This window comes from Melampsora larici-populina, assembly GCF_000204055.1.
Source record: "Melampsora larici-populina 98AG31 unplaced genomic scaffold MELLAscaffold_37, whole genome shotgun sequence".
In the NCBI taxonomy this organism is placed as follows: domain Eukaryota; kingdom Fungi; phylum Basidiomycota; class Pucciniomycetes; order Pucciniales; family Melampsoraceae; genus Melampsora; species Melampsora laricis-populina.
Genome location: NW_006768801.1, coordinates 817,006 through 830,338, shown reverse-complemented (window position 1 = coordinate 830,338; position 13,333 = coordinate 817,006). Strand labels below are relative to the sequence as shown.

The 13,333-nt window shown below is 41.3% G+C and overlaps 4 protein-coding genes across 4 annotated transcripts; 3 read left to right on the top strand and 1 right to left on the bottom strand.

Annotated features, from left to right (window-relative positions):
• Nucleotides 1–1,667: 1,667 nt before the first annotated feature.
• MELLADRAFT_109598 (uncharacterized protein) lies at nt 1,668–3,152 on the bottom strand (the record flags this gene model as incomplete). Its single annotated transcript, XM_007413508.1, has 3 exons — nt 1,668–1,936; nt 2,496–2,655; nt 3,108–3,152. 3 exons carry the CDS (start codon nt 3,150–3,152, stop codon nt 1,668–1,670), a joined length of 474 nt encoding a protein of 157 aa, XP_007413570.1.
• Nucleotides 3,153–4,886: 1,734 nt separating this feature from the next.
• On the top strand, nt 4,887–5,526 carry MELLADRAFT_109597 (uncharacterized protein; the record flags this gene model as incomplete). Its single annotated transcript, XM_007413528.1, has 3 exons — nt 4,887–4,946; nt 5,002–5,109; nt 5,374–5,526. 3 exons carry the CDS (start codon nt 4,887–4,889, stop codon nt 5,524–5,526), a joined length of 321 nt encoding a protein of 106 aa, XP_007413590.1.
• A 3,730-nt stretch (nt 5,527–9,256) lies between these two features.
• On the top strand, nt 9,257–10,056 carry MELLADRAFT_109596 (uncharacterized protein; the record flags this gene model as incomplete). Its single annotated transcript, XM_007413529.1, has 2 exons — nt 9,257–9,413; nt 9,815–10,056. 2 exons carry the CDS (start codon nt 9,257–9,259, stop codon nt 10,054–10,056), a joined length of 399 nt encoding a protein of 132 aa, XP_007413591.1.
• A 1,724-nt stretch (nt 10,057–11,780) lies between these two features.
• On the top strand, nt 11,781–13,089 carry MELLADRAFT_109595 (uncharacterized protein; the record flags this gene model as incomplete). The annotated part of the gene is made up of 3 exons (XM_007413530.1): nt 11,781–12,000; nt 12,539–12,705; nt 12,868–13,089. The coding sequence occupies 3 exons, from the start codon at nt 11,781–11,783 to the stop codon at nt 13,087–13,089; spliced, it is 609 nt and encodes a 202-aa protein (XP_007413592.1).
• Between the last annotated feature and the right edge of the window lie 244 nt (nt 13,090–13,333).

Here is a 13,333-nt window from a genome sequence, read left to right as displayed (position 1 = left end):
AAATCTTGATGTGATGTGATGCGCGTAAAGCATTGAAGGCTCAGCTTGATTGCAAGCCAAGAAAAAATACTTTGATTATTTTAATATCATATTTAGAGTTACAGCTTTTTGTTTTGATATTTTATATTCTCTTTTTTACTTCTTCTTTTTGCCACCAAATGCCAGAATGGCTTTGTTTACCTCGGTATATTATGTGCCAGAGGAACTCCCTGTTGTATCCAAAGACGCGAACCAACACAGCACTCAATTGTGCGTGGAACAAGACGGACCCAATCAGATGAACAAATATTGGCTGCTGCTGAAAAGGATTGTTTGACTATGGCTGAGCTTGCTGGGAGACTCAAAAAATCACTTGCAAGCAATGCAAGCACTGGAAATGCATTACTATTGACCTGCAAATACAACAAGTAGGTAAACAATAGTAGTATAATGTATACTACAGGAAGAATGTACCCTCCACCCGGGTAGAATAGCCTTGTGTTCTTGTGCATTGTCAGTGAGTCCCATTGGATGTGCTCCCTTAAGATAGGTGGCAACTTCATCAGGCTGCACCAAGGGCTCTTGAGCTTTGAATAAATGAAAGACATTGGCGGCTACAGATCTTGTTGGTGGAGCAGTAGGTGGGGGAACTGTAGGATTAATGATCAATGAGCCAAGCTCTGCCTTTTGCTCGTTGAATTTGGTTTGAAAGAGATTTTGGGCTCAGATAGTGTGTTTGTGTTGTGAACCAAAGGCTTTTTCATAAAATTGAAGTTGAAAGAAAGGGTTCAGGAGACTGGCCATAACCATTGCGTCGCATCTTAATGCTTTGTCTAGATACTTGTCCACACGAGCCTGCATCGAAGCAATCATGGGTAGAAGCACATCACCCAATAAAAGTTTGCTGGCATGAGCGGTGAGATGCATCTTGAGAGCATAGAATTCAGGGATGACCATTGATCCAGTCGGTCCATCGCCCTCCATTCTGTTGGTTAGATCCAAGAAGGGCTGTTTAAAATGTTAGCTCTTGACCCATTTAATCGACTTCAATAGGAACACTTACAGACAGTTCATTGGTCAGTTCTTCAAGAGAATTCCAGTCGTCTGGAGCAAGAAAGATCTTGTGGAAGTATCCACAAGGCTTTTTAGTCGTTTTTGTACGTCTTTTCTTAGACCTGACACGCTCAAGGTCCTCAGCAAGAAGCTTGTCAATAACCTAAACACAGATATGAGAAGTAACAAATGAGATCACAGACAGTGTGACAAAAGGTATTGTATTTGATCACTCACCTTTTGTCCTTGAACCAACCGATTGAGAGAGTCAAACTCTGAATTCCAACGAGTTTGATTGTACCCCGGTATTAAAGGTAACAGCTTCAGGTTCATGCTCTTTGCCACTCTTGCAAAATGTTGCCTCCACGCTGCAGAACGAGCCACCCGGCGGGATATAAAATTTGCCTGATTAAGTTGAGAGGACATGTCAAACTTTGAGAACAACATTAACTGAAAAAGACATATGTACCTTAGAGATCAAATTATTGAGACAATTTGCGTGCTTCCGTGATGCACTATTCTGGAACACTTTGGTTGTACTAGTTTTGGAAACCTTGGGATCCTCCTCATCGAGTTGTGCTTCATGATCCTTGTCGTAATCTGGAGCATTCAGATCCAAATCTTCACCTTCAGAGTCATGATTCAGGTAAAGGTAAATCATTATCTTCATCTTCTGGGTCTATGACGATAACTTCTGTTGATTTGCTGTCCTCTTCTTTGGCAATGACTGGTAACGTTCCAGGAATTGGAAATACACCAAGTAAAGATTCACGTTGCTGAGCTTGTGATGGAGTTGTGCGCCCTAGCTCCTGAAGGCCACGCTTGACAGTTGAGGAAACCTTGTGAAGGAAACACCTCGCATAGTCGGTATCTGGGTTCCATGTGTAAGATGGGAGCTTGGCGGCTGGATTGGGACTGGGTGAGGTTGGATCAGCTGCTGTGTTGAGGTTGGCTTGAGATCACTGCACCTCCTCCTTCAGAAACTGTGAGTGCATTTCCTTTGCCATTGTGATATTGTTTGATCCCAAATTGGTCACCTGGGCAAGCATGTAGATAAATAAGATTATGTGAGGATTCAAGTGGTTCGGTCCAAAAAACAAAAAAATAAGAGTTACTTATCTTATGTTGAAGCATTTGCTTTTTCATGAAGTGCACAAGTGGCTGTGCGAGCCATTCACCATTGTGGTGCCAAGCTACAAGTTTAAGAGTAAGATGGCGGACTTGGTAGTCCCAATTCTTGTCAATGAATGTGACAGCAGCGCCTAAAAACGCATGGATTTTGTTGTGTGTTGTCCGACCGTCGTGGGTGAGGGTAAAGCGGCCCACATTTCCCTTTCAAATTGAAAAACTAAATCAGTAACAAACAAATTGTTTCACACACTTTAAAGCCTCACTTAAGAAATGATTTAAATTACTTACGGCAATTTCCTTCAAAACGGTGTCTTGGAACAACACATACATACCAGCAGCTTCCCTGCTGACCCATGTGCGGCCAAAAATCTTGGCATCACGTCTAGCGTACCAAAAGGCCAGTTGCAAGTGATACCCTTGATCCAATTCCACAGAAGAGCTTGCCCAAGTATCCAAACTGCCAGTATTTGATTGAGGACTTCGTTTTTGAAACTAACCTTAGACTCAAAGAATTCAGACATCTGTTTCTGATTATCATTGACTTTCTTTGCTTTGGCCTTGTGAGCTGAAGGAGGCGGTTTGGCCCCAGCATTGATAGTGTGTTGTCACCCCTTACATGGGTATTGATTTTGTTTACCTGAAGATCCTATTAGAATGTCAGAAAAGAAAATGTGCACTGCGGGACTCAAACCCACGACCTGATCCCTATATCTAGGAGGGTGCTCTAACCACTGAGCTAAGTGCGCGTGTCCAAGTGAATGTGGTGTGGAGAAACATGCCTAACACTGGGATGGCAACCCGGGATGGCGAGTGGCACTGACAACCTTAGCCGTAGGAAGTGTACATATAGGACAGAACATATCACATATCCCACAGATCCATCACGATGTATCTTCAAATTACGAAGTGAGTCATACGCAGCACGACCCGCCTTCTTAGTACACCAAAGGCAGGGGTAGGCAATGGCCGGCAGTGATCAATCCTGTCATTGTCAAACATCTAACAGATATCAGCAGCTAATAAAAGGCTTGGAAGAAAATAACCTAAAGAACTACATCATCTCCCTCATAAATAGGTTCAGCAAAGTAATCCGTCACATCATCATACCCATCCTCTGATACAGCTTCTATGAGAACTTTGGCCTTTTTTGCTGCCTGTCGGTAATTCAGGTTGTCATCGGAGTCCTGGTTCATCTTGTCCTCCGATGGGACATTCTTCTTGAATCCCTATTGTTAGAGTTTAGACACTCTCATCAGCCTTAATAAAAATGCACAAGATGGGGATCATGAAGATTGGCTTGCCACCTGTGAGTCCTGTTTTGATGATTTTTCTCTGGCCCGTTTTGATTTCACCGTTTGTTGATTTTTCTTTGGTTGTTGGTTTGTCTTTCCTGTGCTCTGATTCTTCAAAGTCTTACCATTTCTGCACAAAACACCTGGAAGTGGTATAGTAGCCCAGCCATCAGACAAAGGCTGAATCATTCCAGGTACATTCTTGCAAGGTGTGGGTGGACATGAAGAGCGACGAAGTGGAGTTGAATTTGGGTGGTTCATCAGCAGTGCAGAGACAATAATTCTACATGGACACCCTACAACGCCCATCGATGTAAATGGCTAGAGACACCGCTAGTACCTGATAGTATTGTGCTATTCGTAAGCACACTTCTCCAAACTCCACACGTATGCAGACGCGGGACTAACCTAAGTTTTCGGAGGAATAAATAAAAACGAGAAAAGATGAGTTAAGAGCGAAAAAGATGGCTCAGATATTGATCTAAAGGTTTTCTCTTTCCAATAGATATTATTAATTTCAATCATAGCTAACCTGATAATATTGTGCTATTTGTAAGCACACTTCTCCAAACTCCACACGTATGCAGACGCGGGACTAACCTGAACAACAAACAGTTATAGAAATAGACAAAATAATAAGATGTTAATACAAGTGAAAAAGATAAGTAAAAGAATGATTATCAATGTACCTAAGTTTTCGGAGGAATAAATAAAAACGAGAAAAGATGAGTTAAGAGCGAAAAAGATGGCTCAGATATTGATCTAAAGGTTTCTACCGATGTAACAGTATTAGTGGTAATACGATAATGATGATGATAGAAATACTTACTCTCTTTCCAATAGATGAGGAAAAGAGAGTAAGATGGGGGGAGTTGCTAACGTATATCAACCCTGGGCCAGCAACGCAGGTGTTGCGTGTTGCGCTGCGCCTGCGTTGCGGTTTCTCTGACCGCAGCGCAACATAGAATCAAATTCTAGGTTGCGGCCTGACCCGCAGCGCAACATCATTTGTCAAATCGATGGATTTTTTGGGCCACAACAACATTTGTTGCGTTGCTGCCCAAAAAAAATCACAGTTCGGCGTTTTTTTGGCGCTGTTGCGCCTGTTGCGTTGCGCGACGGTCAAGGCGCCGCGCAACCTGACCTCACCATTTGTTGTTGCGGTACTTACCGCAGCGCAGCATGTAATGCAGGTTTGTGCTGCGTGTTGCGGAGCAACACACCAAAAAACACTTGTGTTGCGGTGCGTTGCGTTGCTGGCACAGGGTTGCGTATATATCTAAAAACAATAATGAAAGACAAACACGTTGGGATTGATCTACATCATAATTGGTTGAGACAAGAAAACACTACATCATATCGCTAACACCACTCTTAGATTAGATAAAAAAAGAAACCCGTAACATCTCATCCTTCACCTGTCACTTAACTATGACACCTGTAACAACTTGTCTTGATTGTCTTTCAACGATCGACATAACACTGAGAATTGTCCGCTAATTGGTGTTGAACCGTTGCCGTAGGGGATTGGGGTACTGCACCGCAGCTGTATGGTGTGAGGGAGATTTATGTCTCGCAGCACGTCAAGATCACGTCCACTATTGGATTGAACGACATCATATCTGTGTTTTACACATTGGCATTGGCACTTTTGGTAAGTTTCACAAAGTGCAATTTCTTCTGTGCCAGTGTCTAGCAGCGAGCTGGAGTCCAGTGAACCTTAGCAAGTGGCCACTGCTGCAGTCGACGCTCCATACATAACAAATAAGACACACTAAAAAGGAGATACACTTCTGCTCCATGATCCTTTTGTACCATGATGTTCTTTGCCATGTGAATAAAATCAATTATCATTTATCATAACTTGAAAGTTACTTGAATATTGACTTTGAACAACTATTTATTGGTGGTGTTGTAGCATGCCCATGGCAGAGGTATCAATGTTGAGCATGCCGCAGGTGAGTATGAGAGTGGTGTAGCTGTAATAGGCCTTGACCACCTTTGTGGACAATATCTTTGGGTGAATGGAGCTTGTTTGAGGAATTTAGATATTCTTCAAGAAATTTACTGACTGGAATTTCTGAATCATTGCAATTTGGTGGGGACTTGTGAGACATCTGATACCAAAATTTAAACTTTTTCTCACCTATCACTCACAAACCTCTTTAATGAAGTGAGTCTGGAGTCTAAATTTGAAAAGGTGCTTGGGCCCCTTACACAACCCACATCAACATACTTGCATACACCAAGGCATTTGAAGTCATATAAAGAGGTCCATAGTGCAATTTACAATAAGAACTTGTTTGGGTGGGTATTTTGGAGAAGTTGCATGAAGATCCCTCTCCACAGCAAAAGAGGTTACATTATATGGGCAAAAATATCTCTAATGAAGTACAAATAAGGTAGTAGGAATACGGTAGTTGTAAGAAAATGGTGATTACACGCTCGACGCTGTGAATCTAGGACAAACCTTTTTAAAAAGGTCAAGAAAATATTCAGCCTTGTTGTTGACGAGACAACTAGCTGAGAACAATTAACACGAGTGCTAAACTCGATACGGACCTTTTTAAAAAGGTGAAGAAAATATTCAGCCTTGTTGTTGACGAGACAACTAGCTGAGAACAATTAACACGAGTGCTAAACTCGATACGGACCTGGATGCAGGAACGAGGATGATGTGAAAAGAAAAATCTTTAAAATCTAATTCCTCGATGGTAAACATTTACAAAGACAATACTAACCTTTTTAAAAAGGTGAAGAAAATATTCAGCCTTGTTGTTGACGAGACAACTAGCTGAGAACAATTAACACGAGTGCTAAACTCGATACGGACCTGGATGCAGGAACGAGGATGATGTGAAAAGAAAAATCTGAAGAAGAAAAAGTAGAGTATAATAGAGAGAAAATTAAGTGAAAAGATTTGTAAGATCAACACGGATGCTCTTTTAATATAAAGGACACAGAGAATTATTTTAAATCTCACCTTTAAAATCTAATTCCTCGATGGGGGAAAAAGATTAAAAAGGGAAAGAGAGACAGGATGATAAGGGAAAAATAATCAAGTCAAAGAAAAACACAAATCAATACAAAACAACAAGAACTAAGTAACCACACCCAATCAATCCCAATGCGTAAAGTTTCTTCCAAACACTTCTTCATTTCCTACTACACCCAACAGCCTTCATATCCTCCACTAGTTTCCTTCCATCCGGATTGGTCCAAATCAACTAAGAATAATATGTCTTAATGGTTTTGAAACACTTCAGGAGAATGTAGTTTTCCACTGAATTGAATTTGAAACAATACCCAACAATGTCATTCTCCAACAGTAGTACATTCCAATGATGTCAGAGAGATCCTGATTCTTGAAACTCTATGCCTAGCTGCATGTGATACTTCTGGATCCAAAGCCATCAACAGTGGGGTAGCTCACTGCCAAGTGTGGCCACCCACATTGCTCCTGATCTATTTCTTCCACCCCGGGTCAAACACACATGCAATTCCAGGCCCCCGGGACACTAAGAGTAGCACAAATGACCCTTGTTTTATGAGCCCATAACTGATTCCTCTATTATCAATTTTAAGAATGCCAGCTCCAACTCATCTCAACAGCCATCCGCTTTCAAATTGGATGGAATTTGTGACACTGAGTTCTATTGGTAATATAACTGTCAGTGGTATAACTGGTTTCTTAGGATCTTTATGCCTAAACATCATCCATTATTGGTTGCTTCAATTGGTAGGACAAGTGTGTTTTTCAGCACATGATTTCTCCCAAAGAGAGAACCAAAAGTACTTCAAGTACAAGAGAAAATTGAAAGAATCAAACCAAATAGAATAAATTTAATAGAAAAACATAAATACAACTTATGGATGTAGTCTCAGAGCATATCTCAACAGGGAAAACAATTATTTGGAAACTTGTCCTATCTTGAGATACTTGTAATCTACAAACACAGAGTGTATAAAAACCTTTACAAATGGAACTAATCAAAAATTTATATGAAAATTCAAATAATGTGATAGGTAGATTATGATACCTTCACCATTACCAGATGGGAACAAGGCTAGAGTCAAATCAACAAGGAAATAGGAGGGCCCCAAATTCTCAGTGACATGTGTGTTAGACAGAGGCATCGGCATGCAATGGATGTGTCCCACTTTGAACTGAACCTGGTCTTGTGTAATCACTAAGGTTGTCAAGACCTCCAGGCAAAAGAACAACTTCAACAACCACAAGAAGGTGGCTGGGAGGAAGAAGGTATAAATAGAATTCTTTTGATCCAGCATAAAAAAGGATGGCATCTGATTTTAACCACTCACCTTCTTTGTATAGATAATCTCTATCAAGAAAATATGTGTTCTCAAAGCCCAACTATCTGGTTGTTGCTATCAAACCCCAGCAGCAAGTGTCAGTTCCACTTCAGAGTATTGCTTGTTAAAGCATTGTTCTGTTTAAACAAAACTCTCAAAACCATTCCCTTGCTTTTACTAAAAGCTTCTTCCTTTTTTCACTATGGACCTTACTTTGTTCCCTTGCACATTTTTCTCCATTGTTCCACACCTTTCCAGCCATAGATCCCATCCTGCTTACTTTGGGTGTCCTAGTGCTAAGTATTCTCATCCATCTATTTGGTAGTTAGATTTCAGACCGGTCATTTTGATGTTGTTCTTCACTGCCAACAGAGATGCCTTGGATTGTGAAATCCAAGGTATCCTCGGATGACAATAGACTTGGACTGTGTGTCTGAGTAACTGATCCGAGGCAATATCCGGGTCCAAAGAAAGCCTTGGATTGATTCCTTGGACACACAGTCCAAGGGAATGTAGATCCGAGGATGCCTTGTATTTTCCAATCCAAGGTATCTTTGCTGGCAGTGCTTGTCACATTTTGCTGAAAGGATCTCTGTTCTTTTACAGGGTACCTCAAAGATATGTTATTTACAAGGATTTGGACTGGCTTGGGTGTGTCCTACTATTGTCCATAATCCTGATCCTACGGTACACTGCTGTTCCCTTATAAAATCACAGGAAGGTATCTGAATTCTTACTCTCAGAAAACCTGGTGAGCCATCAGCTAGTTAATAGCTTCCCACTATCCCTTGTAAACAGAGTTTAGTAGTTGTCAGGGCTTCAAACTTGTAAGTCTATGCCTTAGAGTTCCTTTTGGAGATCAGCCACCCTGAAAATTGGGAGCCTCATTGATTGATTAGAACTTAAAACTAATGAAGCATTTGAATCATTTTATCATTGTTTTTTTGGTTCCACATTATCTTTTCTGTGTCTAGAAAAAGGCTACAAAAATATTTTCAGATTTTGTTATCTTCCATTTTTTTGAAATTCCTATGAGAGATTTTCTAGTAGCTGTGAGGTCAGCCAAGCTCATAAAAGTCTTTGGGAAAATGAGGGAGTTGGTCACACAACTCAAAAGCCAACTGATCAAGTTAGTTCACTTCTTTCAAGAAATAATTCTGTTTTACAGGTCCCTTTAAATCTAACCATTTAAAACACACCTTCTTCTTTTCTTCTAGTTTTAGCACAATTCAGTGCACAAAGCAACCCCAGCCAAACAGCTCCACCCAACAGACCAGCAGGCATTAGGGACATCCCCTACCACATCCACAACTACCAGCAGCCAAGGCGCATTAGCCCAGACCCATACCATGACACCAAATACTCTGGAGACATCACATACTATAGCCACCGGGATGATTAGTAAATAGAATACCAAACTTAGTATCAATACCACAAATCACATAGTAATCCTTTAATGCCCTAGAACTTCTTTTCTTGTTTAAATTATGCCTCCCAAGAAATCTGGCAGGGCTGAATATCTTGTAGATAGCATTGGACTTCCCAACTATAGCAACTCCATCCATATGTATCCAGTTGCATCAGCAGACCACCAAGATGTCCACAGGGAGTCAAACCCACCAACTGAGCAGCAACAATTAGGATGTTCAAATGTTCCAGGACAAAGCACAACATGAGCAAATTATGAAACTTCACAATCACAACTTCCAGAATTGGCTCAAACCACAGGCCTCAAACCCAAACAACACTCACAAAATCATGATTCATCTCAAATTCTGGGTTGACTCACAAGACATTACTGATCTTGATAGGAGACAAATTCAAAAAGGTGATTAATACCCAGTCAGAGCCATTTGTGGAGGAAGAGAAACTCTTGAGAGAGAACTCACCAAGGATCCATAGGCAAGGAACAACATGTCCAGCAACCAGTACATCAAATTGTGTTTGGTTTAGATTTGTCACCATCTGAAATCTATAAAGCTCACTTACAACTCAATCTCACCCTTGGTACCTTTTTTAATGACGCTTTGTCTCATTATTAATAGTCAGGAGTGGCTGTTTTGTGTTCCAAGACATGATTGACCTGAGAGGTCATAGGGGCGTGAAAGATGAGGAATTGGCTTCGAACAATGAAAGGCTTCACGGAGTAGCTGGGATCATACTTGACCATTGGGCAATTGGATACATATATACAATATGCAAGGTGGAGAATTGGGACAACGGGCTATTGCGCCTTGGGCAGTTAGATACCTTCAACTGCCAAACTATCAAGTTGCTCGAGATTTAATTTTCGAACGATGTTTCTAGCATTTGTTGACTCATTTTGTCAATCGCGTAACATATTTCGAAGTTTTTTTTTTTGAAAATGGCTTGCTCCATACCCCGGCTAATTCCCACAAAAAGTGGACGCTCGCTAAGAGTGTAGATCAACTGATGATATTAAAGGTAGATTTTGATTATACTCACCTGGACCATGTGAAGCAGGTGCTCCGCTTTTCCCCTCTTTTGAACGCACCCACGAAAAGTTCCAAAAAACGATGGACGTGAAGGAAAAAACTTAAAGGCGCTTGCTCCAGAAGTCGTAGAAATCAAGAATTTGCTTTGTCAAGATGTTGATGAAGTCGCTTTCCCACTTTATTTCAAGCTGGATGGATACAGGGCCCTGGCCCATCTTTTTTTGCTCTGATGAAGACCTGCAAGACCCCGATCCCACTGCCTCAGAAGGCTCTTTGAAACGAAGTGGAGACTGCAGCATTGTGCATCGGGTAGAGCGAACAACAACAAGAAGTATCCCTCAACTTTCATTTTCGGTTTTGTCGCTCAAAATTTAAATGAAGATTTGTTAGCAATCGACCTCCCCTCAAACCTTTCGAGTTTGCTACTTTTGTCGAGTTTGCTTTTAAATTTGTCATTTTATTCATACTTGATCGCATTTGCCGTTCCCCGTTTCCTGGATAGCATTAGCGGTCATCAGTGGGGCTCTTGTAACCATAATCTACATCTCTTGAAACGGGAAAAGGTTTAATCATTGTTTTGCGTTTTGAATCGCATGTTTACAATACCGATTGTGTTCGAGATCAAGTCTTCCATAATCGCTTTCATGCCACTAGTCTGGGTTTAATTTCGAAAATATGACATTGTCTTCGCAGGAGACGCGTTTGCTAGCATCAACCCCGCGTGATCTCGCGAATATCTATGAAGTCAACAATCGCTCTTAGCTGAATCAGATTCGATGACTAGTCCAGTAAAAACTATTGAGACCTCAAAACAAAAGCACTCGGGCTATCCTGACATTTGATTCACGCCTTGTGAGAATATCTCCTATCAGCCACATACAAGCTGTTGCTCGATTCGGGTGTAGATGTATATTTGGCAACATTCGGCGAGTTCCTCGAAAAGACTATACCATTGGCGTGGAGAGCTTTTTCAAGAGGTGAAGCATTTCTTTTAACGCAAATTCCGACGTGATGACGGTTCAGGTCCTCATCCGATATGAGGACGATGTGAACAAGAACTTTTGTGATCTCAAGCGCAACAAGAAATTGATGTCACCATCCTCTGCGGGGGCCTAATGAAATGCTTTTCACGTGTGTTCAGCGAGCATACAAAGTGCTAAAGCGACGAGAAAGCCCACTTACGACTATTCAAATTTGTAGCAAATGTAGATTGACATTGGTCCGAGGGGCAACATCTCCGCGCCCTTTCAAGATTCTGACGCACATCAAAAGTGCGACCACGATTGCAGATATGTGCATTACTCTCATTCAGCAAAGGCCTACTCGGCATTTTGCACTGCTTTTAAATGCTTCGAGCTGGCCAGCATCAGTACGCTGGAGTGGGATCAGCATTCTCATTTGTATATAAAGCCTTGTGGTCAAGCAGCCCCATTATCACTGATCCACATTCAAGTCTCCTACATTACTCAACGTATAAACTCTGCATCACTACTTGCCTTCCAAAACACGTTAAACTCTTCTACAAATTCTTATCGACAAAAAAACACTACTCATCATGAGTAACAATGATGTTTCAACCCCTGTCAGCCTATCAAGATCACGTACCACTTCAGACCGTCAAGTAAGTCCCTCGTACAATATCGTTCTAGCAGGCGGAGATTACACATCTTTGGGTATGATAGCTTATGGGGGATTCTCTTCGGTTTGGAAAGCGAAATCGAAATCGGATCAATCTATCTATGCAGTCAAAGTTATACACCGTCATGATGAACAAGGTCGCTCGCAAGACGAATCAATAAGGAAAGAGATCGATTTGATTAAACAACTCAAACATCCCCTCATCATTGGATATTCTGCTCACTACCGCCTACAAGAAGAATTCCATGTTGTACTAGAATTCGCAGCTGGCGGGTGTCTGAGAGATAAAGCCCCTGTCACACACAGACAAGCAAGAAGATACACACTAGAGATAGCAGAAGCGATAGATTTCCTTCATCAAAACGACATAATACATTGTGACATCAAACCGGAAAATATACTCTTGGGTTCCGATGGTCGCATCAAACTCGCCGACTTTGGTATTGCAGTAAGGTCTTCGTCAGGTTGGGCCCCCATCGCAGGCGGGACCCCCTACGCAAGGTCACCGGAAGTAATTCTCGGACACGGCGTTACCAACTCCATCGATTGGTGGGGTTTGGGTGTAACGTTATACGCGATAGTCACGAACAAAGACCCCTTTGACTCACGTATGTTCTTTTTACTAACCCTCCATCAACTGTTTCGGTGACTGACATATCCTTGAAATCCTTACAGCTACCATACCAGGCTTGGATCATGTAATCTTAACCGAGGACGTGAAATTCTCGCCATATGATGTCCCTACATTCCGAAACCTCGTTGAATCCTTGTTGAAAAAAGATCCTGAAGAGCGATTGAGCTGTATAGAAGGCGTTGTGAATCACGTGTACTTTGATGAGAGCGTCTGTAGCTTTCCAAGATTTGTTTGATATCATTACCACCCCATCTTGAAAATCTTTTGCATTTCTCTTATGTACTTTCATCTTTATTGAATCTGGAATTCATTCAAATTGTCTTTTGATTTATATTTCACTGCTTAATTCTCCATATGAAAAATAACATAGGATGTGTTGCAAACGTGGCATACTCATCTCTGTCCCACATTAACTTATTCCTTGCCGGGTCATGATTTCCGCCGATATAAAAAGTGGGATAGTGCTTTTATGATAGATGTGAGAATCAAAGGTTCAAATACAGTCGAGATACTTTTCAAGCGTTGTTCCGACATGGCTCATGAAGCCTTACATGTTCATGAATTCAGAAAATACTTGGGCGCCAATGCTTGACACCCAAGGAGCTTGAATCAAAATTGCAAGAAAGTATGTCGTGTATCATTCAAAGCCAACCTGCCAAGGACCATTCTTGATGACTTGGTCATGATCAAATTTCATCAAACTCATGTAATCAAATCTCAGCACTCATCTTTCACTCATTCTGGTGATAGAACGTGTCTCATAGAGCAATAAGCGATATTGATTACCGTGTCCACAGATACAAGTATCACCCTTGTCCAAGGAAAATTTTCATATG